The sequence below is a fragment of the Microtus oregoni genome, unplaced genomic scaffold (assembly GCF_018167655.1).
Source record: "Microtus oregoni isolate MIOR12 unplaced genomic scaffold, Mior012 000021F_ref0000039, whole genome shotgun sequence".
NCBI lineage: Eukaryota > Metazoa > Chordata > Mammalia > Rodentia > Cricetidae > Microtus > Microtus oregoni.
The window spans coordinates 3,554,160-3,582,103 of NW_024543080.1; the positions used below are offsets into that span (position 1 = coordinate 3,554,160).

Sequence of the window (27,944 nt, forward strand, 5' to 3'; positions counted from 1 at the left end):
TCAAAAAAAATTCCTTCCGTATGCATCTCTCCAAACATACACCATCCAGCAATAAGTTAGCTCAAATTAGTTTCCTTTCTCTTTTCTTGATATTCAAAATGTAGTAACTATTATTTCTGATGGAAAACAGCAAAGGAGACCCACTTGGATTCGCCCATACTTTTAACTTTTTCCTGCAGCTAAGGGGAGCAGAGCAGGCCTGGCAAGGGGCAAGCCAGGTAGGTTGAGGCTAGGGGCGGGTCCGGAAGAGGGTTGGGGTTTGGGGCAGGACAACCAAAAGGTTGGGACTAGGGGCTGGACAGTAAGAAGACTGGAAAAAGTGGGGGTTGGGTGAGAGGAGATAAGAGGAACTAGAGATGAGATTGAGAAAAGGGGAGGACTAGGGTCCCACTGGGCTAAGAGGGCAGGGTTAGTGGGCGAGCCGGCTAGGAGGGCGGGATTAGAAGCGGACCCGGTAGAAAGTTGGGAGTAGGAGAGGACGAGCTAGCTAGAAGGGCGGGACTGGGGCCGGCCGGGTAAAAGGTTGGGGGTAGGGGAGGAGGACCAGCTAGCTACGAGGGCGGGACTGGGCGGACCGGTTAGGAGGGCGGGGCTGGGGTGGGCCGGCTAGGAGGGCGGGACTGGGGCGGGCCTGGAAGGAGGGCGGCGCCGAGGGGCGGGGCATCCCGGCAAGGGGCGGGGCTATGGGCGGATCCTCCTGGTCGAGGCAGGACGAAGGGCGGGGAGAGGGGCGGGGCCATAGAGCCCCGATATGGGAGGGGCGGGCCGCACGGCGCGCTGACGTCAGAGCGGGCTGCGACGCGGGCGGTGGGCCAGAGCCGAGGCGGCGGGGCTGTGTAGCGGGGCTGGGTCTGGGCTGCGGCCGGTCAGAGCACCTGGCCCAGCGTCGGCGGCTCCGGGGCGGGGGCGCCAGCGGCGAAGCCCCCTCCCCGGGGAGGCGGGGTCGGAACAAGGCCGGGGAATCATGCATCAGAAGCTGCTGAAGAGCGCGCATTACATCGAGCTGGGCAGCTACCAGTACTGGCCGGTCCTGGTGCCCCGCGGCATTCGCCTCTACACCTACGAACAGATCCCGGTGTCCCTCAAAGATAACCCGTACATCACCGACGGCTACCGGGCCTACCTGCCTTCCAGGCTGTGTCTCAAAAGGTACAGCGGCTGCTCCGCGCGGCGCATCTTCTCCTCTCACGCTTTTTGTCTGGTCTCCCCGCCTTCCTCCGCTTTCCCCTGTGCGCATCATTTCCTCACCTCCGGGTCCTTAATATTTCTGCTGCCCCAGCTCTTCTCCGGGGGTCCTTGATCCACGAGATAATGATACCATCAGTGGTCATCGTTGCCTTCCCCAATAGCCCTTTGCTTTTTACAAAGCGCTTTTACATCCTTTATTCCGTTTGGTACTCTCTGGGGATATGGGTTGGATACCCCGCTGACAATGGCCGAACCTTACTTGCTTTGTGTATACCTGAAGCTTTGTTTCTAGACCAGCACTGTGGGAATTCAGACGTGTTGGCCAGCTGAATGCCCATATAATAGCATGCTGTGAGTGTGTATGTGGGAAGCCTTGATTTTTCAACCATCTAGCAAATGTGCATGAAGCCTTTGTGAGGTGGTAGGCACTCTACCAGATCCTGCAGGAGGCAGGCATGGCCCTTGTTCCCATGAAGCTACTATGGTCTAACATGAGTGGCAGACACTAAAGAGATAATTACACAATTACATAATAGTCATTGTGGAAAATGCTGTGTAGGAAAAGCCCTGTAGCAAAGAAAGCTGAAAGGGGCCGGCCAGCCTCCAGCAGAACACCTTGGAAGCCTCTGTACAGGATGGATTTGTCGCTTTAGGTCTTTAAAACCAGAGTCCCAAAAGTCTCTTTAAAAACAAAACAAGCAAATCAAAACACGTGCCTTTAGTTTGCAGAGTAGTCTTCTGTCAGAACTGACTGTGTGTACTAAAGTCAACACACTAGCAGAAGTGCAATAGAACACTCCAGCTCACTGGAGTGGCAGACTCTGCGTCCAGAGTGTGGGTTGTTGAATGGCTCAAGCAGCAACCACTTGTCTGATCGTTGACCTTTCCCACGTGGTCTTTCCCCATTTTTGTTACCTTGAAAGTAGTACTGAAGAAATGACCAAGTGGATGTCACAATTCAAGTTTTAATTATTGCTCATTCCCTAGTGCCCTGTGAACATAATTGCATAAGAAATCAGAGGTGCACCTTGCCCTGAAGATCTCGGAGGGCAGGCCAGCAGTGAACTGCTGTAAATGTTCTGTTCCCCCCTAGCGGTGGTCCTCTGCATTCCGATGGCTTGAGTCCAAATCTCCAGGCTGCACAACATTAGCTCTTGTTGTTGAGTCAGACACAAGTTAAGCAGCCCGACTCCTGTTAGCAGCTTCAGAAATTTGAGCAAGAGTTACCCTGTTGATTTTAAAGATGGACAGAATTTGCGGGTGCCTAGCTTTTCTGACAATAATGACTTATCCTTTATTGGGGATATTTTTCCCGCAATATAATCGTACCCAGGTTGGGTCTTTGCCCTCCCTTCTTTCACCCTTCAACAGTCTCCAGGGCAGACTGTACATATGAAGAGAGGTCCTGTGTGTCCATCCATTCTATCTGCAATCTCTTCCGGGATGGGACGCGCTTAGAGTGTGCTTAGTTAATCAGGTTATACTGGGTTTCATAAAATGAAAACTTCTGAGGCAATAGGCAGAATGTAGTGTTGATTGCCAAAACAGTCCTGTAATTAGACGCTTCTAGAACATTCTTTTAATTCCTCCCCCAGTTACAGATAGTCTTTGTGTTTGATGATAAGCATGATCAAGTCTGTGTTTCCAGATACAAGGTATATTTTATTCTTGATCATTTGAGACTTCCTTGTGTTTAGTCCTCATAAAAATAAGGCTGTGGGAACCATGGGGACTGTTACAAATGGCCAGCTATTAAGAATTTCTGATTCAGGACCTGAGGAGATGGCTCGGGGCTTAAGAGCTTTGGCTGCCCTCCAAGAGGACTTGCCTTGGATTTCCAGCACCCACGTGGCAGCTCACAACCGTCTATAACTCCAGTTCCAGGGGATCTGATGCCTTCTAGCCTCTTTAGGCACCAGGCACACGGGTGGTACACAGACATACATACATACAGGCAAAACACCACAGACATGAAATGTAAGAATAATTAAATCTTATTCCCCCCAAATCTGATTCATTAACAGTCAAGGCTTTTGTTTAACAAAAGTGGCGATTTTGCTAGAGACGTGGCAGGTGTGTTTAAATCTCCAGTTATGGTGTCTGTCATCTTGTGGTAACAATGCAGAGCCGTTTCCCAAAATTGAGAGCGCTGGAAGCAAGCAGCAACATCTAACACAACTCCTTTTCTTTATAGATGAAGAAACTGATGCCGGGTCAGGGTAATAGACTCTCTCCTGGCCTGTGCTGCCAAGACATCTTAAGAGGACAAAGAGTCCCCACACAAAGTAACCTCCTGATTGTTCCTAAAAGGAATGAACTCGTGCCACCTAGAAACAGGTTTCAGAACTTGCATAGCAAAACTGCTCTGGCTTGCCTGCCTGTCTTCAGGACCTTTCCAGTGGGTTCATCTGTGTGTATTTTGCTTCTCCTAGATGCATTGAGTTTTGTGTGTGTTTAGCGAGTGCCTCACAGGTATTTTACATTTATGCTCCAGCTAACACTGAACAGTATCTCGGGTAACTGGTCCTGGCAGTTTCCTAGCTTACATAGAGTATTTGTCTGCACACTTATTTCTGTAGAAAGTGAGGAATCTGAGCAAGGGCTCTGCTTCAAAAAGTGATGCAATAGGAGGGAAGAAATAGTAAGAACACTAAGAGCTGATCATCAAAAGCTGTAAGCCCTGGAATTAGTGGAAATGGAAGAACATCACAGACAAACTCAGACGTCTAATCTGAGAAAGGCAGGGCTTTCCCTAACCCGAGAATGCTGACACCATGAACCCGGGCGGATCTGAGCTGCGTGTTTGTTTACTTTGCAGTCTGTTTATTTTATCCAATGAGACGGTAAACATCTGGAGTCATCTGCTGGGTTTTTTCCTCTTCTTCACCCTGGGAATATATGACATGACATCCGTGCTGCCGTCGGCAAGTGCGTCCCGAGAAGATTTTGTAATTTGCTCCATTTGTCTTTTCTGCTTCCAGGTGAGTCATCTCACAAACACCGTGCAAGGTGAAGAGAACTTTGTTGGGCTTGCCTGGGCGGGTGACTGCTTCAGACCCTCGCTTTGAAGAACCCCAGAGGGTGCATGGGATAACCTATTTGCTCATAGCATCATTATTACACCATATTTGAAATCCACAACATTTCAAAGATAGTAGAAACTGTTTCTGTCCTCTCTCTCTCTCTCTCTCTGTCTATCTGTCTCTCTCTCTCTGTCTCTCTGTCTGTCTGTGTCTCATGGTATAGCCCAGGCTGGCACTAAATTTCTTACCTCGGCCTCCCTCTTCATGAGACGCCAGGATTGTAGGCATGTATTACCATGCCTTGCTTTTTTATCTTTGTAGACATCTTGGCTGTAAGATTAACACTAGGATATGAGTTTCACTGTACTATATTATTGGCTAAAGTGTCTACTTCAAACCTGTTTGGAAAGCCTCTTTCTATGTCCTGTTTAAAATATATGTGTGCCTTGTCTTTGCTGTCTCCACCCTGCCTGTCTCGGGCTGTCTTACCTCGCTGGTGTTGACCTTTGTTCTAAGACTTCAGAGTCACTTTCCCTAGGTCCCTTTGCTTTTGCTAGGATCTGTATAAATGTCCTTAAAGTTAACATTTACTCATTTTCAAACAGGTGTTTTATTTATTTATTTTTATTGAAAATAGACTTTTGTAGCTGGGTGGTGGTGGCACACACCTTTAATACAAGCACTTGGGAGACAGAGGCAGGTGGATATCTGTGAGTTTGAGGCCAGCCAGATCCACAGAGTGAGTTCCAGAACAGGTAGGGTTACACAGAGAAACCTCAAACAACAACAATAACAAGAAGTAGATTTTTGTTCATACAATATATTCTGATCACCCTGTCTCCTCCTTCATCTTCTCCCAGATCCTTCCAGCCTCCCCACCCATCCAACTTCATGCCTTCCTTCTGTCTCTTTAAAAAACAGTCAAATACACATAGAAACCAGAAAAGAACAAAATAAACAGGGAGAGAAAAAAAGCAAGATAAGTCCATACACATGCTCACACACATGGAAAACCTGTAAAAACACAACATCAGAAACCATAATATACAAGCAAAAGACCACTAAGGTAAAAAATGCCCAAATAAAGTATTATAAGCCAAAAAAAAAATCTCCAAAAATTACCATCAAGTTCATTTTGTGTTGGCATCTGCTGCTGGGCATGATGGTGGCCTTTAAGTATACACCACACACACACACACACATACACACACACACATACACACACACACACACACACACTCAGTGCGACTCCTTTGGAGAAAACTAATTTTTCCTTTGTGAGTGTTGTGAATTGGAGATAGCTTCTGGGTTAGGGATGGGAGATCATATCTACTTTATCTTCTCCATACTGGGACTCCATCTGGCTTAGGCCTACGCAAGCCCCGTGCACGCTGCCAGAGTCTCTGAGTTCATATATGCATGCTTCCTTTCCATCCCCTCTGGCTCTTAGTTCTGCAGGGTTCCCTGGACCCTGAGGTGCCATCCCATTTAGAACTGGTTGGTCCAAGGTCTCTCGCTCTCTGTATAATGTCTGGTTGTGGATCTCTATTTGTTCCCATTTACTTCTGGAAGAAGCTTCTCTGATGCTGGCTGAGCAAGGCACTAATCCATGGGTATAGCCCAGTGTTGTTAGGAGTAATTATATTGCTACACTCTTTAAGCAGAACAGTAGTGTTTGATTTCCCTCCCTGGGTCCATGGCCTCCCTCATCCCAGGTTCTTAGCCACCCAGGCAGAGTCAGGCCTTAAATCCTATCAGATAGTGGTCAGTTACCCCATAACTTTTGAGAGCTATTGACTGCACCGGCATATCATGTAGGCAGGGCACCATCAGAAGTCGAAGTGTTCAACAGATCATTTTAAAGCATGAAATAAATAGAGGCCATAAGTACACTGACATTTTGATAATTAAAGAAAATACAGAATACAGAACAACGTTAAAAAGGAAAGGCTACTGTCACATTTCCTCCTGCCAGTCACAGACCAGCACTCTGCACTTGAGCCTGTTCTACCCAGCCGGAAAGGGGAGCCCAGAAACGAACTGCATAGTGTTTTATTGCGTCTTATATTTCAGAACCTTGTCATTTTGCTCAAAACTTTGGTTTTAAAAGGAAACATACTAGAAACATCTCAAATTTTCTCTTTAGTAACTTCAGGTTTAGTTTAGCAGATAGTTGTTTAATGCCCTGTATACTTCTGGGCCCTGTGATGGTGGGAGTGACTCTCCAGTAGTAGTGTGTAGGACTGAATAGAATGCCCGTGGCAGTGAGATCAAGTCACGTATGTGGGAGGGCGGGAAAGTCAATGCAGGCATTTAAACAGGAAAAATGCTGGGTAGAGGCCCAGAAGCCACAGACAACTCAGCGTGTTCTGGACTGAGAGGTGTTCATCTTTTCAGCTGACCCTGGGGTGGTAGAGGAGGAAGGAAAGGCAGGCAATAGGCCGGGGCCAGACCTTGGCATACTTTGTTATCCTGCCATTGTGGTGGATATAGTGGGCGTACACTGGAATTACCTTCCCCGTTTGGTAGTGCAGCGTGGCATGGTATGCTTTCCGCTAGATCTGAAACATACCAAATTTGTCAGAAATTTTAATCTTCCTAGGAACTCTTTACAAGAGTACATGCCTCTTCAAACAGAACATACAAAATGTAGGTTTACCTTTTAAAACTTTCAGTGCTTTGTTGACAGAATTCTCTTTTCCTTTTGATACCATAGTGTTTTTTCCTCAGGCTCCCGTTTCCACAATGAGGTAAAGTTTATCACTGATCCTGTAATTCCTATCAGTTACTCATGTCGAAATTCAAGCAGATAAAAGTTTATGAAGGAAAGTAAAAGTCACTTGGAACCCCACTTCCACAGGAAGCCACGTGTGATATCGCATCGGTAATAGACATTGCCACCTCACATCTTCCTCTCTGCCTGTCCACTGAGTACCTCCAAGCCACGGTGGCCCCCGCTGTGTCATTTCTGTGACAATGAGATTCTTCTCTCTCAGAGAGCAGATCCACCATGAAGCTCTCCAGGCTCATGTCACATAAGCACAGGGATATCCAGAGAACACGGCCTAGCTGGTACATGCTGTTGGGCCAGCCACCTGTGGTGCATGAGAGTCAAAGAGCCGCAGGCCAGTCAAGTGTGACCAGCAGCTGAACTAAATCTGCGGTTAAGTGTGTCATTACTGAACGTGGACCCTGAGTCTCTGCAGGCTGGTTAGGCCTGCTATAGCTGAGTGTCCACTGAGTGTCTGAGCAGCCAGCTCAGAACGCATGTGTCAGCACATAATAGATTAGAATTATAATAAGTCCATTTGACTAAAGTATTTTTCATTTGTAGACATGTATCACAGGTGTAACACATGTATTACAGGGACATATAATATGTTAGCAGTAGTCACCTCTAAGGAATAGATTGAATGAGAGGGGTTTATATTTTTTGCAGCATACAATTCTGTATCCTTCAATCATTTTTAAGGGATATATGTTAATTTACTGACCAGTATGAAAATAAACTTATTTATGAGTCAGAGTAACCTTGGGAGGTATTATAACAGTATTTGTATTAAAAAACGCATTTTTATTATATAATTTTTTGCAGTATATTTACAGTTTTATATTTAAAAGTAATTATAACTTTTAAGTCTTTAGTGACTGTGGTCCCCATTTTCCTGATGAACTCATGAAGCTTAATGGCAGCTTGCCCTACAATGAGGTGCACAGCTAGAATTCAAACTGAAGTGACCTTGGTTGGAAGCCTGGCATCTTAGCCAGCTCTCTGAAGAATATTTATGAATTATTCTGATTTTGTTTTGTCTCACTTTGTTCGTAAAGTCAGCTTTTCCTTTTGCAGGTCTGTATGCTTTGCTCAGTGGGCTATCATCTCTTTTCCTGTCATCGGTCAGAGAAAACTTGTCGAAGATGGATGGCATTGGATTATGCAGGCATTTCTATTGGAATACTGGGCTGCTATGTCTCGGGAGTATTTTACGCCTTTTACTGTAACAATGTGAGTGTTCACACTGTCACACTATCTTTTACTGTAACAATGTGAGTGTTCACACTGTCACACTCTATCTTACTGTAACATTGTGAGTGTTCACACTGTCACACTGTCTCTTACTGTAACAGTGTGAGTGTTCACACTGTCACACCATCTCTTACTGTAACAGTGTGAGTGTTCACACTGTCACACCGTCTCTTACTGTAACAGTGTGAGTGTTCACACTGTCACACCGTCTCTTACTGTAACAGTGTGAGTGTTCACACTGTCACACCATCTCTTACTGTAACAGTGTGAGTGTTCACACTGTCACACTCTATCTTACTGTAACAGTGTGAGTGTTCACACTGTCACACCATCTTACTGTAACAGTGTGACTGTTCACACTGTCACACCATCTTACTGTAACAGTGTGAGTGTTCACACTGTCACACCGTCTCTTACTGTAACATTGTGAGTGTTCACACTGTCACACCGTCTCTTACTGTAACATTGTGAGTGTTCACACTGTCACACCGTCTCTTACTGTAACAGTGTGAGTGTTCACACTGTCACACTATCTCTTACTGTAACAGTGTGAGTGTTCACACTGTCACACCATCTCTTACTGTAACAGTGTGAGTGTTCACACTGTCACACTATCTTACTGTAACAGTGTGAGTGTTCACACTGTCACACCATCTCTTACTGTAACAGTGTGAGTGTTCACACTGTCACACTATCTTTTACTGTAACAGTGTGAGTGTTCACACTGTCACACTATCTTACTGTAACAGTGTGAGTGTTCACACTGTCACACTCTATCTTACTGTAACAATGTGAGTGTTCACACTGTCACACCATCTTTTACTGTAACAATGTGAGTGTTCACACTGTCACACCATCTCTTACTGTAACATTGTGAGTGTTCACACTGTCACACTCTGTCTTACTGTAACATTGTGAGTGTTCACACTGTCACACTCTATCTTACTGTAACAGTGTGAGTGTTCACACTGTCACACTATCTTACTGTAACAATGTGAGTGTTCACACTGTCACACTCTATCTTACTGTAACAATGTGAGTGTTCACACTGTCACACTCTATCTTACTGTAACAGTGTGAGTGTTCACACTGTCACACCGTCTCTTACTGTAACAGTGTGAGTGTTCACACTGTCACACCGTCTCTTACTGTAACAGTGTGAGTGTTCACACTGTCACACTATCTTATGTAACAGTGTGAGTGTTCACACTGTCACACTATCTCTTACTGTAACAGTGTGAGTGTTCACACTGTCACACTATCTCTTACTGTAACAGTGTGAGTGTTCACACTGTCACACTATCTCTTACTGTAACAGTGTGAGTGTTCACACTGTCACACTATCTCTGACTGTAACAGTGTGAGTGTTCACACTGTCACACTATCTCTGACTGTAACAGTGTGAGTGTTCACACTGTCACACTATCTCTTACTGTAACAGTGTGAGTGTTCACACTGTCACACTATCTCTTACTGTAACAGTGTGAGTGTTCACACTGTCACACTATCTCTTACTGTAACAGTGTGAGTGTTCACACTGTCACACTCTATCTTACTGTAACAATGTGAGTGTTCACACTGTCACACCATCTCTTACTGTAACAGTGTGAGTGTTCACACTGTCACACTCTATCTTACTGTAACAGTGTGAGTGTTCACACTGTCACACTCTATCTTACTATAACATTGTGAGTGTTCACACTGTCACACCGTCTCTTACTGTAACAGTGTGAGTGTTCACACTGTCACACCGTCTCTTACTGTAACAGTGTGAGTGTTCACACTGTCACACCGTCTCTTACTGTAACAGTGAGTGTTCACACTGTCACACCGTCTCTTACTGTAACAGTGTGAGTGTTCACACTGTCACACTCTATCTTACTGTAACAGTGTGAGTGTTCACACTGTCACACTCTATCTTACTGTAACATTGTGAGTTCACACTGTCACACCGTCTCTTACTGTAACAGTGTGAGTGTTCACACTGTCACACCGTCTCTTACTGTAACAGTGTGAGTGTTCACACTGTCACACCGTCTCTTACTGTAACAGTGTGAGTGTTCACACTGTCACACCGTCTCTTACTGTAACATTGTGAGTGTTCACACTGTCACACCGTCTCTTACTGTAACAGTGTGAGTGTTCACACTGTCACACCATCTTTTACTGTAACAGTGTGAGTGTTCACACTGTCACACTCTATCTTACTGTAACAGTGTGAGTGTTCACACTGTCACACTCTATCTTACTGTAACAGTGTGAGTGTTCACACTGTCACACTCTATCTTACTGTAACAGTGTGAGTGTTCACACTGTCACACTCTATCTTACTAAACAGTGTGAGTGTTCACACTGTCACACTCTATCTTATCCAGGATTTGTTTCCTCGCAGTGGTTTAAATCTACAAATGCACACTTGGCTTACAAATAGAAGAGTCTTGTTTGGGTACGAACTTCAATTTCAGAAGATTCCCGTGATCTCTAATATCTAGTATGGGTTCCACGGTTATTTTGTTAACATCTGATGAAAAGTATGACTGTAACTGTGGAGCTGCAGCCCCTAGAGAATGCAGCTGCATGTATGTAGTATAACTGTGAACCTCAGGACGGGGAGGCTTAGGAGCTCACCCTCCAGGCCAGGCCGAGCTACACAACAAAACCCTGTCTCAAAACCGTGAAGACGTTCTACCAACCTTACTCCCATTATATTCTTTGATATTTTCCTTTTCTCATCTGACCTCTTTTCCTGTGCCCAAACTATGCTTCTCCCCGAGGGGCAGCGTACCTGCTCGGGATTGTAGCTCTCTTCCCAGAGAACCAGGCACTAATTCCCAGAGCCACCACTCTGACTTCAATTCTGGGGATCCTACAGCCTCTTCTGCCCTCTTTGGCATAAGGCATGCATGTGGTACACAGACATACATGCTGGCAAAACACAATACACATAAAATTTTAAAAAGTATTTCAACGACTAAAGAAAAAAATCATAAACTAGGCTTGAATTATATTATTAACTCTCTGTGTTTCATGCCTAGTTACGTTATAACATAATATGTAACTAAATATATATATGTAATTAAAGTATGAGTTGATTGGATTTTACTAGAAAACTGTTGGTGTTTACCCAGAAGCAAATAGCACTATTCTGTGTGTGATTCTGTGTCCTTAAAGGTAAAGTAAGGAAAAACAGTGTGCGTTCACATGCACACTGCTGTCCTGTCCATTCACACTGCTGTCCTGTGCATTCACACTGCTGTCCTGTGCATTCACACTGCTGTCCTGTGCATTCACACTGCTGTCCTGTGCATTCACATGCACACTGCTGTTCTAGTCCATACTTATATCTTCCTGTTACTTCCATTTACCTGCATCAAAATGGGGCATTTACTTTATAAAAAATAAAAATTAAAAAAAACTAGACAAAGAAGAAAACAGTTAACAGTGTACAATTACACTCGGAGCTACTAGATCCTGGAGAAGAGAACGTTTAGTTTCTGTAGTGGCTCCTGCCTTTCAAGGGATGCAGGCCACCTTGAGAACGAGACTGAAAACTGGACCGTTGATCCAGAAGGACCTTTGGGCTTGGAAAAAAACATGACCTGACAGGTAACTTCTGGAAGTGATCGTTCTGCCGAAGTCCTGGGAGCCATGCAGGATCTCTGCCCTTTGTGAAGCTGACTTTTGAACCTGAGACTGCTTTCAGCCATATAGGAACTAAATACTCAAAACTCTTTATGTAGACTTAGCAGGCTTCAAACTTAATATATCTTAGAACATCCTTTCAGGCTTCCTTTATTCTTCTCCCAAAACTTGCCCCATCAGTGATCATTTCCTCTAACAGAAGCCACTTATGTAATCACTCGGGCTAGAAGGAGTCGAACCTTCCTCGGCTGTTCCCTCTCACTCAGCTGTACAACTTTCTGTTATATCAGAAATGCCCTCTAAATCTGATGTGTGTACATACATGCACACACACGTACACACACACACACACACACGCATCATCCCAGCCCTGCCATCTGTTCGAATGAGCTACCCTGACGTCTGTCTGTCCTGCTTCCTTTCACCTTCTCTAGACCGGTATCTGAACTTTGGCCTCAGCTGCCACACTCTGGGGTTGCAGGCCCCTGCCACCAGGGTCAATGTTCACCCTGTTCTTCAGCAGCTCCCGGTGTATCAGCACAGCAGAGTTCAGTCTTAGGCTCACCTTCAGCCGCTTTTTTCCAAACCTCCCTGCCCTTTTCTGCTCCTTCTCCCCACACTGTTTGCGTTCCTCAAGTCCAGCTTAGATGCCTCTTTCAGGAAGTGTCTTTAGCAGTCCCGGGTAACGCTTACTGTTCTTGCCTCAGTGTCTCTACAGCGCTCTGTCTGTGACGTAGTCACAGCACTGTCATCGTGCCCAAAAGATGCCCTTCCCACAGTCTGAGCTCAGCCCCGGGGAGAGGCCACGCACAGGCAGCCTGTTCGTACAACATCTTTTTCTTGCCTAGCGTATAGCAAGTGCTCGGAAAACACTTTTGTACAAATAAGTAAATGTGGTCTTCTACCAGTTCACTGTCAGCTGTGGTTTATCATCCATCCTAAGAAGCTTTTCAGAAACTTAACCTTTGTATGGAATATTCCTTAGAAGGGCATAGGGGTCTTGTTTGGACATTAAAGTCAAGTAAACAGAGCCTGTGGTATTGCAGAGGCCCAAGTGACTGTCTTCCTTTCTTTCTAGTATTGGCGTCAAGTATACTTGATCACCGTGCTTGCAATGATCTTGGCAGTGTTCTTCGCACAGATTCATCCCAATTACCTCACACAACAGTGGCAGAGGCTCCGCCCTATCATCTTTTGTTCAGTTTCGGGCTATGGAGTGATCCCAACTCTTCACTGGGTCTGGCTCAATGGAGGAATCAGTGCTCCTATTGTCCAGGTAGGCTGAGTGTGGTCAGGGGTTTGTTGGGGTTGTTTTGTCCTTCATTTTCATTTCTTGGGTAATGTGCTGTAGTCAGGCCATGTGGGTAGCGCTGAATCCTTTGGGAGCATGTTTTTAGTTGCATGATGAAACATAGTTTTCACCGCTATAGAAATAAGCATACCTTTCAAAACCACATTAGTCTCTACTCATTTCTGCCGAGTCACTGTATGAAATAACATCAGTCTTTTCCTGTCTCGGTATGTGAGTACACACATCGATTCTGGGGAGGACGTCTGAGTTTGCAGTTCTGCCCACTGTGCTAGTGATAAAGCATAGACAATGGGCTAAAGAGGTGGAGCGGTCGGCTCCTTTTGCTGAAGGAATGGTTATGGTTGGACATGTGTCAGAGATGTGTTAAGGGATACAAATAGAAGTAGACACGGGGTTTGAACTGAGATAGAGTTGGAGACGGGTGATGCATATCTGACAGTAGCATCACGCTGGTCGCTGGAGCTGGAGGAGTATGTTCAACCCAGCGAGAAGAAGAAATGGAGAAGTAGAGGAAGGGCTGTTGATTCTGTGGCTTTGGATCCTGTGGAAACGGGAATGTGAGAGGAGAACTCCAGGAGGGCGTAGAGCTCTGTCTTCCTGAGCACCACAGAGCGAGTTTCTGTGTCCTTAGAAATGCCTCTAAAAAGGCTCCAAGTGTGTGCTAGAGAGAGTGCTTGAAAATATTTAATGTGAGTAAATATGCCAAGGCGGATGCCAGTCTCGGTGGGCATGGTGCTGCTTGTCTGGACGCGAATGCAGTTTGTCATCACTTCCAGGAGAGGAAGGCTGTCAGTAGGCTTGCGTTCACTGTGGCACAGAGGAAGACGCTTGGTAACGCAGTAACGAGAAAGGTGGTTTGGGGACAGAGTGAGATAGTGGTGGTAAATCAAGGAAGAACAGTATTCTCTTCCTAAGATCAGGAAGGTAACAAGGCTGGTATGAGTGAGGAGGAATATAACTGTCCTGCTGCGTATGTGAAGACACCATTTTTTCTGGTAATTTGAGCCCCCAAGAATAAGTCAGTAGAATGAGAAGCTGCTACCTGTGATTTAATTCTAACTAGAAAAGACTGACTGGTAGCTGACAGAAAAGTGATTAGTTTTAGAGGTAGTAAATTACAGTCAACTTATGATGATAAAAAGAACAAGAACTTTAGAGTTGATAGATTTTAGGAAATTTTGGATATTCCTATATTCACAAGACTTAGGATAGAAAACAGGTGTATAAAGACAGTGGTTCTTAAAAACAGGATTCTAGTTAGAACACTGGTCATTCTAGTTAGGAAGCAAGGGGGAACCTTGGAAGAAGTTTACTCAAAAGCTCTCATTTTTTAAGTTGGGAAGAGATAACCCTCCTAAAGACGGGTAAGCCTAACAGATGGTTGAAGGTGTCTTCCAGAATAGGTAGAAACCTGAGACTGATAACCCTCAAGATATAGAGTTGGAGAGGCCAAGATCATTCTCATCTAGTTGAGAAGGGACAGAGAAGTTGTCTCTATGTCTTACATGAACTGTTGGTAAATTAGGTGTGTAACCAGGGTCAGGAGCAGATATGTGTCTTAGCTTGCTGACTGTCACTAGAGTCGGGCAGACCTTTAGGCCCACGCACCACAGTGAGATTCGTGTAGCAATGCTCAAGGCATTTCCCTGGGATGTGGGAAGCTGTTCGGGCTTTATCTCTGCTGACTCAGCTCTTGTAAACACGACACTCTGTAACCACCTTGTAGAGGAATTAGGCAATCCCGGGACTGCCACCAATGCCAAAGCTCAAGTTCCATAAGTAGCTGAACTCTGAGGCCACTCCTGTGCTCCATTGCTGTGGTCCTCTTCTGTGGGGTGAGAACAAGAGACCGTTACTATAGAGACCATCCCCAAGACAGTTGAGACTTGGCAGTTTTTAAATCTCACCTCTGAGCTCCAGGAGATCTCAGTAGCATGGGGAAAATCTAAGCAAATGCACTTTTCTTTCCAGGACTTTGCACCCCGAGTAATTGTGATGTATGTGATTGCTCTTCTTGCTTTCCTCTTCTACATTTCCAAAGTTCCAGAACGGTACTTTCCAGGTAGGTCCGGTTCATCATGGTTTGCAGCTTTCTTCTGAAAACACATTTCAAGTAAATGCTTCTGAGACTGAGAGTTTAGTTGGTTTCTCAGCGTTGACTGTGGAAGGATTTTTTCATTCCTGAGCAATATCTGTAACCTTTTCACCAGGCATGGTGGCACACACCTTTAGTCCCAGCACCCAGGAGACAGAGGCAGGTGAATCTCTGAATTCGAGGCCAGCCTGGTTATACAGAGAACCCTGTCTTACAGAACAACAAACAAAATAAAAAGGAAAGGAAGAGTAGGAGGGGAAGAGAGAGGGAGGGAGGGAGGGAGGGAGACAGAAAACATAACTTTAAATTTCAAGGGGCTTTCATAGACATTTTCCGCCACCTTCACGGTATTATTTGGGCCCTGGGGCTGGGGTTGACACTATTATACAGTTATGAGCTAGTGACAGTGCCCATCACACTCCAAGGATCATGTGACTCCTTGTTCTTTTTAGCATGGGGTACTACCATTAGCCACCATGCTCCTCCGCCCATGCCAAGTTGTTCTTAGAGAGTAATTTTCATATGCATAGATACATAAAGCAAGAAATGCAAGAAGCAAGGGTGCAAGAACAGGAAAAAGAAGATGGGTTTGGAGTAATGTTTCTGCACACTAGGGCTTTATCTGTGGTTTCAGTTGCCTCAAACCACTCCAGAGTGAAAACACCACAGTCAAAACTTACAGTATAATATATTATAATTATTACATTTTAATCTCTTCCTTTATCTGATTTGGAAGTTAAACATTGCTGTCGGTATCATATAGGGAAAGGTGGTATGTGTAGGACTGAGTCCTCTCTGCCGTGTTCAGCATCCACTGGGGGCTCTCAGAACGTTTCCTCAGATACATTCTGAAACCAGGGAGCAAGGAACTGTGTGGCTCACGCAGATTCTGCACAGTAGCTCAGGACAGCCAGTCTGGCTTGGAGCTTCCTCACAGACACTGCTAGGGTGACCCTTTCACTGCCCCAAGATACTCAGGAGCCACTCTCAGCAGGAGGAAGCCTCCCCTCTTCAGGCCAACACTGGGGAGCTCTGCTGAAAACCACCCAGGAGACTCTGGGTAAGGTGAGCAAACTTCGCCAAAGCGTGTTCTCCCACACTGCCCTCTGCAGTTGGACTGCCTGAGGTAAACACCATGGTAGCTCAACAAGCTGTGCTCCACATAGGAAAGCAAGCTAATGCTCTCTCTCCTGTGCTTCCCATGAGGAGGAGATGGAAGCTTCCCCCAGAACAGCAGTCCCAGCTGGGCAGTAAGCACTCAGGGAGGGATGGCCCAGTCTTGGTCATGGAGTAAAGTATGAGCTTTAAATAAAGGAAAGAAAGCATGATTTCATTCAGGCAAGCTTTAGCTTGGCTCAAGAGTAACATTTAGGGAACTTACAACAGACTTAAGTTTGGAAGACTGGGTGAAGGCGTAAATCACCTATAGGCTACAAATCCGTCCCTCCTTTCTGGGTTAAAAGTCGCTTAGTCAGGGGAGACACATGAACATGAAGGTAGTTGTCCATCGCACTGTGGGATGCTGAGTCCTTACTTCCCAATGTGGGGAGAGCTGACATTCATTGCAGGGAGTGGGGCTGTGTTCACATTTTCCCCTAAGAGAAAGAGTCACCTCCATGATGCATTAGGGATGGCATAGAACCCTTCTTCACATGCTCTGGAGAGGGAGACAGTCTAGAGGCGGAGTCTGCAAGCATCCCTCTGTGTTCTTGGTTCTTCATTGCTGAGCTTTCAGTCCAAATGGAGTGCAGTGAGAACCGGAGGGTGGACATCGGGACATGAGAACAGAACTATAGCCCTATAATAAAAACCACAATTTGGGTATATTTTTGTATCATTTTATTAATAATTATTTTTAAGGTTCTAGAGCTAGAGGTATATGTAGCTCTGTGATAGAGCACTTACTTGCCTAAAATGCATACTGCAAAATAAATTTAAAAATAATTACATTCATATAATTTCATTTATACTCTACACTATATAAGAATGGCCAGGAGGCTTTAGCCTTACTGTTTTCTAATCAGTTGTTAGGAATTGTCTCTTCTAACACCTGGAAAAGATCATATGTTATACAGCTTTTCTTCAGGGAAGCTCAGCATGAACTGCCTGCGTAGCTGTGTGGCTGAGTGCAGGAACACAGAGGAGGGGAGGCAGGGTGCTGGGAATGCTGAAGTCTTGGGAAAGGTAGTTTCTAGTGGTATCTGTGTCTTCTCCCACGGATGAGAGGAACATGGACAGTGTAGACTGTGAATAGGGAGTAAGATATTTAAAACTAACAACAGCTCTAGTTACAGTACACACCTTAACCCTAGCACTAGGGAGGCAGAGGCAGGCAGATCTGTGAGTTCAAGCCTACCCTGATCTACACAGTCCTAGGCCAGTTAGGGCTACTTAGTGAGACAGCATCTTCAAAAACAAAACAAATATGTATCCCAATGGACCCATATATCTACATGTTCATCAATAGACCATTTATGACAAGATAGCAATGTGTACACACACACACACACACACACACACACACACATATTTTAAATGAATCTCTAGGCTTTATTGGGAGTCAAGAGAAAGGCTAAGAGCCTATCTGGAAAGAATCCTATGGATCACACTTTAAATCCTGTGTTCTGAATTGTGCTTCTTGCTAAGAGGAAGTGAGCTTAGAGTATATACAGAAAATACCACCACAGTAGGACTTTAACGAACAGTTGACAGTTGTTCTGGTTCTGGTTTTTGTGACTGGAAACATCAGGAAGCTTCCCCTGTGTTAGTGATTAATTAGTCCTCCCCTCCTGTGCAAGAAGTAAGTGCTCCTAACAGGTTCATGTCTAGCCATGCAATGCATCTGCTCTCAGTCACATACCTAAATCATGCCCAGATCACTAGTGTCTCTTGCCTTTCATATGATACTTTCCCCCCATCTACCGAATACGTTGAGACATGGAAAACAATAGATCAAATTCATAAAAGTAAACATAACATTTTTTCCACATCTTGTGTACGTGTGTGCTTGCATGTGTGCACTCTTGGGTGGACAAGGACATGCGGCAGTCAGAGGACAACTCTGAGTCAGTTCCCCACTGTGGGCTTCATCTTTGTCTGTGTCCTGTGGATGGGTCCATCAGGCTTGGGGCGGCTGCCTTTACTCTCTGAGCTATTTCATTGGCCCCCACAAGTTACATTTTAAAAATAAAGTTGGGGTCTAAGGCCATACTACTCAAAACACACCTGATCTCTCCTAGAAACCGTTGAGAAGAGCATTTCTCAAGTTCACTTGTATACTTAAAGAGTAAACTTTAAATGAGTTCATCCTCTTAAAGCTGAATTAATCTGCCGTCAGTCTAGCCAGAGGTAGAAGTGTATTTTTCTCTAAATACTGAAATAATACCATCAGCCTTTCTTTCTGCTCTCCCTTCCAGGACAGCTAAACTACCTCGGATCAAGCCACCAGATCTGGCATATCCTTGCGGTAGTGATGTTATACTGGTGGCACCAGTCAACGGTGTACGTCATGCAGTACAGGCACAGCAAGCCTTGCCCTGACTATGTTTCGCACCTGTAAATTCAGGTATGGCCACCTGGTGAATCCAGTCATTAAGCAATATACAGCGGGGAATTTTAGACCCCATTATTTCTAAGGTTCTCATTTTTTTCCTTTTTTTTTTTTTTTGCTTTATAAAAATGGAAAAGCATACTTGGATCTGTAGTAAGAGCTGTGGTTGACCCTTGCAACTATGATTTGCTGTTTGCACAAATGGTGAAAATTTAGATGCATTGAGACGTGGAACAACATTGAGTAGTAGCAGTGGGTATGAAACTACTCTAAAAGTGGGGCTCATTCTACGTAAGACCAACTCCATTTTCCTAGGAAGGGCCCCTGTCTGTGTGCTTACTGTAATAGGAGACATTTTCACTAAATGACCAAATTTGCCTCTTCAAGGCGAGGGTTGTTGCTACTCCAGGCTAAGCAGTGCTGCTCAGTAATCCCAGCCTTCCCATGCAGTGTGTGAGAAACTGGCCCCGAGGATTCCCCACAGCCATTTCTCCTCTCCTTAGGAACATTCAGTCTTCTTTTTTTTCTTTCCTTCTTTTTTTTTTTTAGTTTGCTAACAAAATAATCTTAATTCCTCCTTTGAGACACAGAGAAAGGTGTTGAGAAAAAAACATTTTTAAAAAGAATATTAGATTGGCAACCAGGGGCACAATTGATCAACACAGTCTGATGGCTAGATCATCAGCTACCTAATTTTATTCCAAATATTATTTCATTCCATATTATAACTGGATTCTTGACAGTGAATTTTGATTCCACTTTTCCCAAAGAACTTTCATCTCTATCTCTAGTCCTAAGATCCATGCTGATGAGCTCAAAACCGTGTGGGTGCTACTTGGAAGGCCATGAGAGCTGAGTGGCCCTGTCTTGACCTCGTGAAGTGAACCTTAAGCCTTAGAAGTCAGGCCCACGTCTCACCTGATAGTGAGATTATTCACCGCAGCCCAGCCCCAGGCCTGCTTACACTAGTGCTAACATTGCATTGACAACTTGCCGTACAGATAAACACCATGGACTATTCATAGCTGAAGCATGGTCTTGTTGATAGTCGATCCTACTGCCCTGTCAGATAGTGTAACTTCTATTCCTTGGACTTTCGAAGAGCATAAATTAAATCATTTATAGTATTCATAAACGTCCATTGTCTACTAAAACAAAGTATTACCGATTTCTTAATAAGTTAACAAGCTGGCATATTTAACTTAATAAGTTAAATACTGACATATTTTCAGGAAAATGGAATTAAATAATATATAAAATTTTTCTTGACATTGATGCTTATTCCCTAAATGCTCTTTCTACGTCTGGTATTAGGAAGATTGATATGCCTCGGTTTATGCCTCTGCAGAGTCTTTCTTTCTAGTGTAAGTTTCCCATGCTGGAATGTCAGAAGTTTTCTCCTGTGGGCTTAGTCAATGCCACCATTTCATGACCTCTGTGTGCTAGAATGCTCCTTTCAAAGTGGCTGTCGTACCTTAGATCACAAATTCAATTCATATGCTCAACTGTAGATGGTCTGGACATGACGAAAGTAGGCTATGTTTTACAAATAATAACCTTGGTTGGCATATGTTGTTCTTGAATACACATTTTACCATTTTGGCCAAAATTAATATACTAAGTAGTTTTTAAGTAAAAAAATGAGGAAAGTCCAGCAGTTTTAAGCATGGAGCCATTTTTATTATGAACTCAAAAAAATTTCAATTCTTTTAAGTTTAATTTTTTTTTCTTTTTTCAGACAAGGTCCCACTCTGTAGCCCTGGTGGGCATGGAACTTGCTATGTAGACAGGCTGGCCTTGTACTCATAGAGATCCACCTGCCTCTCCCTTCCAAGTACTGGGATCTAAGGCATGTGCCACCATGTCCAGCCCTCAAAGTTTTACTTTCTTCAAATGCCTGGTTTCTTTTTGTACATGCATTCTGTAATAATTGCTATATGTGTAACATATAAAAAGAGCATACTTTGTTTCCCAACAACTATTCTTTGAATAGGTCTGATTGTAGGGACAGTTTTTCTGTGTTCTCTGAAAATGTTCGATATTATAAATAAACTATTGTCCTCATCTTTATTTTTGTCTTTATAATGTATTTATTATAAAAGAAGGAATGACTGTGGATTGCTGTCAACTATAAACACTTATGTATGTCAGCATTTACTGACCATCTACTGTGTGCATAACACTACTGATAAAAATTTTAATCATTCACATCAAAGAATATTTGACAACTGCTTACAAATCTGAGCTTTGTAATAATGTATACTTATTTTTGTTTTTATCAGTTTACTAAAATAGGTTGAAAATTGTATTTCCAGCTATAGTATTTAAAAAGGCCAGTCTTACTTTTACCTGTATATAAACTATAAAAGCTAAGAAGACTTTAAAAGTACACTTTTTAACTATCTCTTGCTGTTTTAAATTATAACAATTTATAGAGATGCAGTCATCTTTCTCTATAAAGCTATTTTGAAACACCAGGGCACCGCTCATCTTTTTGGCTTATACTAGGTGGAGTCTGTAGCTGCATGGCAGTGTGTGTATGTAAATAAATGGGGTTTACTAAAGTGTGCGTATGTAAATAAATGGGGTTTACTAAAGTGTGCATATGTAAATAAATGGGGTTTACTAAAGTGTGCGCTGCTTGTCATTCTTTGTGAGATGCTACAGCCTTAAATCACATCTCAGGGTCAGATGATGAGCCAGGGACTGTGGCAGCTATGATCCACTGGACAGAGTATCCAGTTTGGAGGTTGTACTTGCAGAGTATAGGGCTGTACGACTTTCGGCTTGTCAGGCAGGCACCCCTGGAGACATACCCTGCCCTGTATTAAATGCCCAGGGCCATGGCCTGCACTTCTGGATTCCTGCCAGTTGCTGAGGAGGCCAATATCCACCCAAAAGCATCGTTTATTCTAATTCCACCCCGCCAGTGTGAAGCAGCGAGGCTGTGAGGGCAGGCCCACAGGTCTTTTGTATGCATTATCAGAGTAACATTTTCACGGAAATGAAAGGCAGGCACTGAGCACCAAGGTCCCCTGTGACTTCCCTGGGCTTCTGTGGTGCGATGAGGATCTGGAACTGAAACTTTTCTTCTTGAAAGGAGAGAAAAAACAGTAGGGCCCTCTTGAGGAGAGTGAAGTCTGAACCCTTGCACAGCTCAAGGCCCTCATCCTGCTCTTCTAACGTGGCCTCAAACTGCGCCCGGAGTGCAGGTAATCTCAGCTGTGCCAGCCCCGTGCCTTCTTAACACGCAACAGTTGTAAGGCTCGTGCCTTCGAGATGAGCATTGACTGCCGCGTGTGATGCTCGAGCCAGCCTTTCCGAAACAGTAATCACTCCAAAGAAATAGCTCTTATGTCCCTGCTTGGAGAGATAACTATAACCGAGTTTAAACAGGGACTGCTTTGCACCGGTTATTTCTTCAAAACAAAAATCTACTCATACCAAATAAAATGAGACACTGTCGCCAGGCACCAGTGCAGACTCCAGATTGGGAAATAGTGTATTCTGAGATAATACTGCAACTCTGTTGTCATTCTAATACACAGGCCATCTCTTTAATATGCCAGAGCCATTTTAGTTTCTGACACTGTCGGGAACTAAAATAAATACTTAGTCAAATATTGTTAATGCTAACAGCCTTTTACAGTTGAAGAAACAAGTCACAAATTAAAAACTATGTCAGACAAGTTGATTCTAAAGGCGGTCTGCGATCTCGTGTTCTGGCTCACAGCCACCGTGTTGGCGAAGGCGGAGCAGTTGTGCTGTGAACGTTCTTGCCGCGGGAGAACGAGGCCAGGAACGTTTCCTTAAATCCTGAAGCATGAGCTCTTTGAGAACAGCACAAAACTGAGACAGAATCCACGTGAGAAAGAAAGAACTAAAGAGAAGTTTATAATGAACTTTTAATAAGACAAATTTAAAAAAAAAAGACTCCAGAGGCATTGATTATAAAGAATAAGCAATCCATTTGGGATTTATTGCATTTAAAGAAGGCAGATTATTAACAGTAGGTATGATAAATACAGTAAGAAAATAACTTTAAATCTCAAACAAAATAGTGAACAGAATTCAAGACTAAGCCATGTAAAGGCAATAAGGTAATAAAATTAGTGCCTAACTGGGTACAGGGGAAGCAGCTGAATTCTATTTCTTAAGTTTCCCTGCTACATTTGAGGATTTAAGTCACTTTAGCAAGTATATTTTATAACAGTTAGAAACACAACTAAAGATATAAATCCATTTTTTAAAGACTAAAGTTATTTGCTTAGTGGTACATAAAAGGCTTCAGAAAATTCAAGTTTAACAAAAACTGGAAGTGTAATCAAAGAAAGTGCACTTAAAGCTGTTTGCCAGCAATTAAAGGGAGCTTCCAGGCTGGGGGCGGAGCTCAGCACCCAAGCGCTTGCCTAGCAGGTGCCGGGCCCTGGCTTCAGTTCCCAGCACCACAGAGGAAAAACAAGTGGTGACTACCCCTTCTATTGGACGACTTTTCAGTCACCAAAAAGCACACAGGAATAAAATCAGTTCTCTTCTGAAAGCAGCACTGTGAATCTTAAGATGTAGAAACAAAACCTAAAAGAGACCCCACCCTCTGTATTTTCATCTGCGTCCTCCCTTTGGTGGCTTTTGTAGACCCTCTCTAGGAGTGAATGCTCTTTCAAAACAAAACAAAACATGATTGCCATTTTTAAATTCACATTAATTCCCTAATAGAAAGCTGTGATGTGTATGTGCCTTTTTATCTTAGTAACTTTAGAAACAGAAGTTTGCCAACAGCCAGCCATTTGCTGTTGTCACAGCAGACAGACACGTCATCCTCACAGCAGACAGACACGTCATCCTCACAGCAGACTGTCACCTCATGTAACTGGACCTAAACTGATGACTGGTTTTGCTAAAAAGAACTGACAAAGTCCACTGCACATTCTACATGCACTAAACAGATGTGCCCAGGCTCTCCCAAGCAAACCCAGATGACCCAGCAGAGTGGCTGCCCCTCAGTGCCAGCACAGGAGAGCGGGCTCCACCAGCAGGAAACAATAGTAGTTAGTCCCTGCTCAACGGCTGCAAGGGGCACAGATCTGAGATCCCAGTGATGACTTAACCACGTCCAAGTACACACATCCTGGGAGGAGGGAGAAACTCAGTTCTTAATATTCGAGTCAGTAATATTTTCTCCCAGATTAAATAGACCTTTTTCTCCAACTAAACACCAGGCAACTTCTTTGTGTCAGCATATACATTCTTCATAAACAGTGTTCTTTGTAATAGCAACGTTTGACTGAAGTAAGGGAAGGTAAGCACATGGCCCACTCTTTAAAAGACAATTCAGAGTTAAGCTGGTAAAGCTTCTAAGAAACAGCTTTGGCCTCGGATCCTTGAGGTCTCTCATGTGACTTCCCTTTGATGTTCAAGTTTAGCAGGTTTAGGACTACTTTGCAGGTTTAGAAGCACAGGGCACGCCCAAATGACATCCTTTAAGCCAGGACGGGGCTATCTCATAAGAGCTGGTCTTTCGGTGAGTGCTACGTGCTGGATCCTGTGCTTGGCAGCTTAACTCTCATCAGGAAATTAAGTACCTAAGGCTCAGCTGCACGGAGACTCAAGAGTTAAGTGGAAGTCTCTACATCTTAAGAAAATGCCTTTAACATCAACATAAAGAAACTGCCCCACGGGACCTCCAGATAAATAGTCCATCTGTCCAATGAGCTGGTCTCAAAAGAGGAATGTCACCTGGCTGGGCTGTAGGAGGCAATGTAAACATTTTAGACTGTGGCAGAGTTGTTTCCTAAGATTCATCCAGCATAAGCCAAAGGGGCTATGTCAGTGAGTCCCATCAAATTAGTCAGTGCATTGAAAGGCAAGTAAAACATCTCAGGAGACCACACCAGTTCACTGTTACCTTCCAACTGAGCCCTTCCGTAGACACAAAGCTAGTGTGCAGCCGATGAGTTTATCGTGTGAATGAACACCTCACTTTGACAAGACAGCATCGCTGCTGAATCTGTTGTGTAGTTTAAAGGATCGACTAGCATTTGCATTAGCAAGATTAATCAACCTGAGAACTAGAAAAAGGTGCAAACATAGTTCTGCCTTTGGCACAAGGACAGTAAGTGGTGCAGACAAGTTCTCGGTGGTGACCTAATGCTGGGCTGCTGCCCATCCACTTTTCACCTGACTGAGCTCACAGAAGAGAAGCAAGAAAAATGACCGTGGCTTGCTTATATTTTCTGCTTCTTTCCAAGTTCCAAACTGTGAGAGTAGGCAAATAATTTATCCCATCAGGGCACTAAAATTAAGAGGTTTTAATAAGATTACTCATAAAATACACTAATTGGGGGCATAGATAGTTAACTTAAAACACAGCAAGCAAGGAGAGTAATGGTGATAAAGTTCCCACTCCTTTCTGTAAATAGCTATTAATCTAGAAACGTGTGGTGCTAATCCTGTAAAGACAACTATAACTGAAGACGAGACACAAGAGCAGATAGTGTGTTCACATTAACTGATGTATCATAGCTACCATTAAATACGACTTCTACAAAATGTCAAGTTTCTAATTATGACTCGTATTTTTTAAAAGGCAATTTGGTAGCTTGGTTCTTTTCACTGATGAAGCAACCAGCTAGCAGAATTAAAGTCCCTAGTCCCACAGTCTGATTCTTACACCCACTGAAAGTCCGGCTGTCCGTGCAGCGGGACTGGCAGCAGGAAGCATGCATCCTGTCTCCATAAGGCTTGTCAGTGTCACTAACAGGAGCACTGAAGTAAAACGGCCCACCCAAAACCTGAGGGAAGGAACTGCTCATGACTCAGGAGTGCTGGATAAGGGTGCTGATGTAACAAAGTACAATTGTAAATGCAACAAGATTTTACATTGTAAACATCTTTAAAATTTAAAGTTTCAGCTAGCTTTTTCCTGAAATTAAATTTCTATATAACCTCTGCTCCCACTTTTTATCAATATGCTTCATTAGGGACATGATAAAGATTTTGGCAAAAATCCATTCAAAAACATGTATTTCTAAAGTACAAATGTTGCTTTCTTTTTGACGTATCATTATTTTACATTTTTCAAATGTCAGATATTTCTCTTTACATTTTTGTTCTAGGATTCTATTAAGCATTCCATATTTTAAAAATTTAATTTTTGACAGATTAAGAACTGCATATATATTATCATGTACATGTTTTGATGTCTATACCATGGAAGGGCTAAATTGAGTCAATATATACATTATTTCATATAGTTATCATTACAGAGTCCATATTAATGGCACTTGTTTTTTAAAATGTGACAGTTTTAGGCACAATAGTCAGATACTTCTGGCTCTACATTACAGAGAAGTGTACGAGCTGACAGCACGCTCCAGGCTCTTTCCTCCTGGGGCAAACCTGCTAGACCTGGGTGTGCGCCTAGGTGATGTCAGCCCAAGTGATAAGCTCTCCCGTCCCTCAGTGGCCACACATCTGCCTGCCCAGGAAGCCCCACAGTTGCACCTCTGCGGCAGCCTCCTGCTTGCAGAAGGCATCGCCTCGCTACCCTGTATAGGTGCTTGCATTTGGTTTATTTAAAAGTCACCTATCCTGATTAACCTGGGGGAATGAAGGATATAAACAACCATACAAATAAGTTTTCTTGGAGATTCATAAAACTATTCATACTTTTTTGAAACAGGAGTTATTGCCGAGTCCACCTGGAGTATCTACTGTTTAGAAGGAAACGGAGCAGCACCAAATGGGTCTAATTCGACTGGCTGGGGCTGTTGGGACTCACGTGGCGCGATGCTTTGCACCACAAGTTCTGTAAAGGGCACGGCACCGAAGTCATCCATTCTCAACGCGTCTACACTATGGAATGACCCGTGTACTGAATTCTGTCTTGGCCTCCCAGGCAAGATGGTATTATGATCAACACAGATGTCGCTTAGGCCCTGATGGGGCTGGTGCCACGATAACTCTGGAGGATGGAAAGGCTTGGCACCAAAGGGGTCCAGCAGACTCTCCTCGGGTTGCAGGGCGCTGCTCCTGTCTTTGCCATCAGTCAGTGCAACGCTGATGTTCTCCTTGGAGTCGGAAATGGTTAAAAACTCACTGCTGCTTTGTGAGTCTCTGCGGCCCACCTTCTTGTGTCTACGGACCCTCTCGGGGGTGCGGTAGGGGGGCTTCAGCGTCTTCTTTGCGCTGGTGGGTGTGCCGTGGTGGCGCTTCCCATTGCTTTTGGACAGGTCCTGCTTTGTTCGCCTCTGGCGAGAGGACAGTTTCTGCAAGCTGCGCTGTTTGACTTTTTGCTGCTGACTCCCAGTTATTTCCTCAAAGGGCACAAGCCCAAAAACGTCCTCCCTGCTTTCACTTCTACTCGCCGACGTGGAAAATGGCTGAAAGGGAGTGGAGCCAAATATATCTACACTTCTGGGCCGTGCAGGCAGAGGCCGCGTGTCGTCCCCCGCTGCGGGCCAGTCCTGTACGGTCACCTTCTTGTTGAAGGGGGCCTTTGTGAACACGTCAAAGTCCTCCTGCTCTGGAAATGTCTGCCGGGGGAGGTTCTGCGCATCCCCTCTGAGCTGTGGCTGTGGAGTGCGCACTGCAAAGGGCACGGCACCGAACACATCAAACTCCTGGCCAGAAGTCAGCGCATTAGCGGGTGAATGGGCAGGGGAGAGGAGTGCAGGGTTAGCGGCTGGGCTCCGCCCACCACCAGGTTGGCCTCTGCACTTGGCCTTAGCCTGTTCATACTCCGAGTCAGAGCTGTGCTTGTCCTCCTCTTCCTCATCTTCAGAGTCCATGAGCAGAGGCCTGTGACCCAGGTTCTCTGGCTCCGTGTCGTCATCATTAAAGTCCCCATGTTCTCCCTGAGCGTCCTCATCCTCTTGCTCTTCTTCACTGCTCTTCGGGGAAGGGGGGTCTGATTCAAAATCGCTTTCGGACTCGTCATGGCCCTTCTGCACTGGCCCACGAACTGCTGTATTCTCTGAAGTCTTCTTTACAGCTCGCTCATCTTTACATACTGGACTTGCGCATCCATTTTTGGTAGGGTTTGCAGTGATATTTTTTTGATTTGGAGAATGTTCAGTTTTCTTTTCAGGAGAACCTAAAGGTTCAAAGAA

General features: G+C 44.3%; 2 protein-coding genes across 5 annotated transcripts in view; one reads left to right on the plus strand and one right to left on the minus strand.

Moving 5' to 3' along the window:
• Positions 1-799: 799 nt before the first annotated feature.
• Positions 800-27,613, plus strand: Paqr3 (progestin and adipoQ receptor family member 3). 3 transcript variants are annotated; one of them, XM_041671610.1, is made up of 7 exons: positions 800-1,149; positions 4,007-4,169; positions 8,059-8,214; positions 12,956-13,153; positions 15,161-15,251; positions 18,701-18,849; positions 26,516-27,613. In XM_041671610.1, exons 1-6 carry the CDS (start codon positions 965-967, stop codon positions 18,841-18,843), a joined length of 936 nt encoding a protein of 311 aa, XP_041527544.1. In that variant the 5' UTR covers positions 800-964; the 3' UTR covers positions 18,844-18,849; positions 26,516-27,613. The 3 variants fall into 3 exon arrangements, with proteins under 3 accessions (XP_041527544.1, XP_041527543.1, XP_041527545.1); XM_041671609.1 differs by lacking the exon at positions 26,516-27,613 and adding an exon at positions 20,573-21,467; XM_041671611.1 differs by lacking the exons at positions 8,059-8,214; positions 26,516-27,613 and adding an exon at positions 20,573-21,467.
• The window catches only part of Bmp2k (BMP2 inducible kinase), a 99,244-nt gene continuing 94,082 nt past the window's right edge, over positions 22,783-27,944 (minus strand). For both annotated transcript variants that reach the window (XM_041671608.1, XM_041671607.1), the window contains one exon: positions 22,783-27,928. In XM_041671608.1, coding sequence (XP_041527542.1) covers positions 26,544-27,928 — 1,385 coding nt within the window. In that variant the 3' untranslated portion in view covers positions 22,783-26,543. The remainder of the gene's footprint in view (positions 27,929-27,944) is intronic.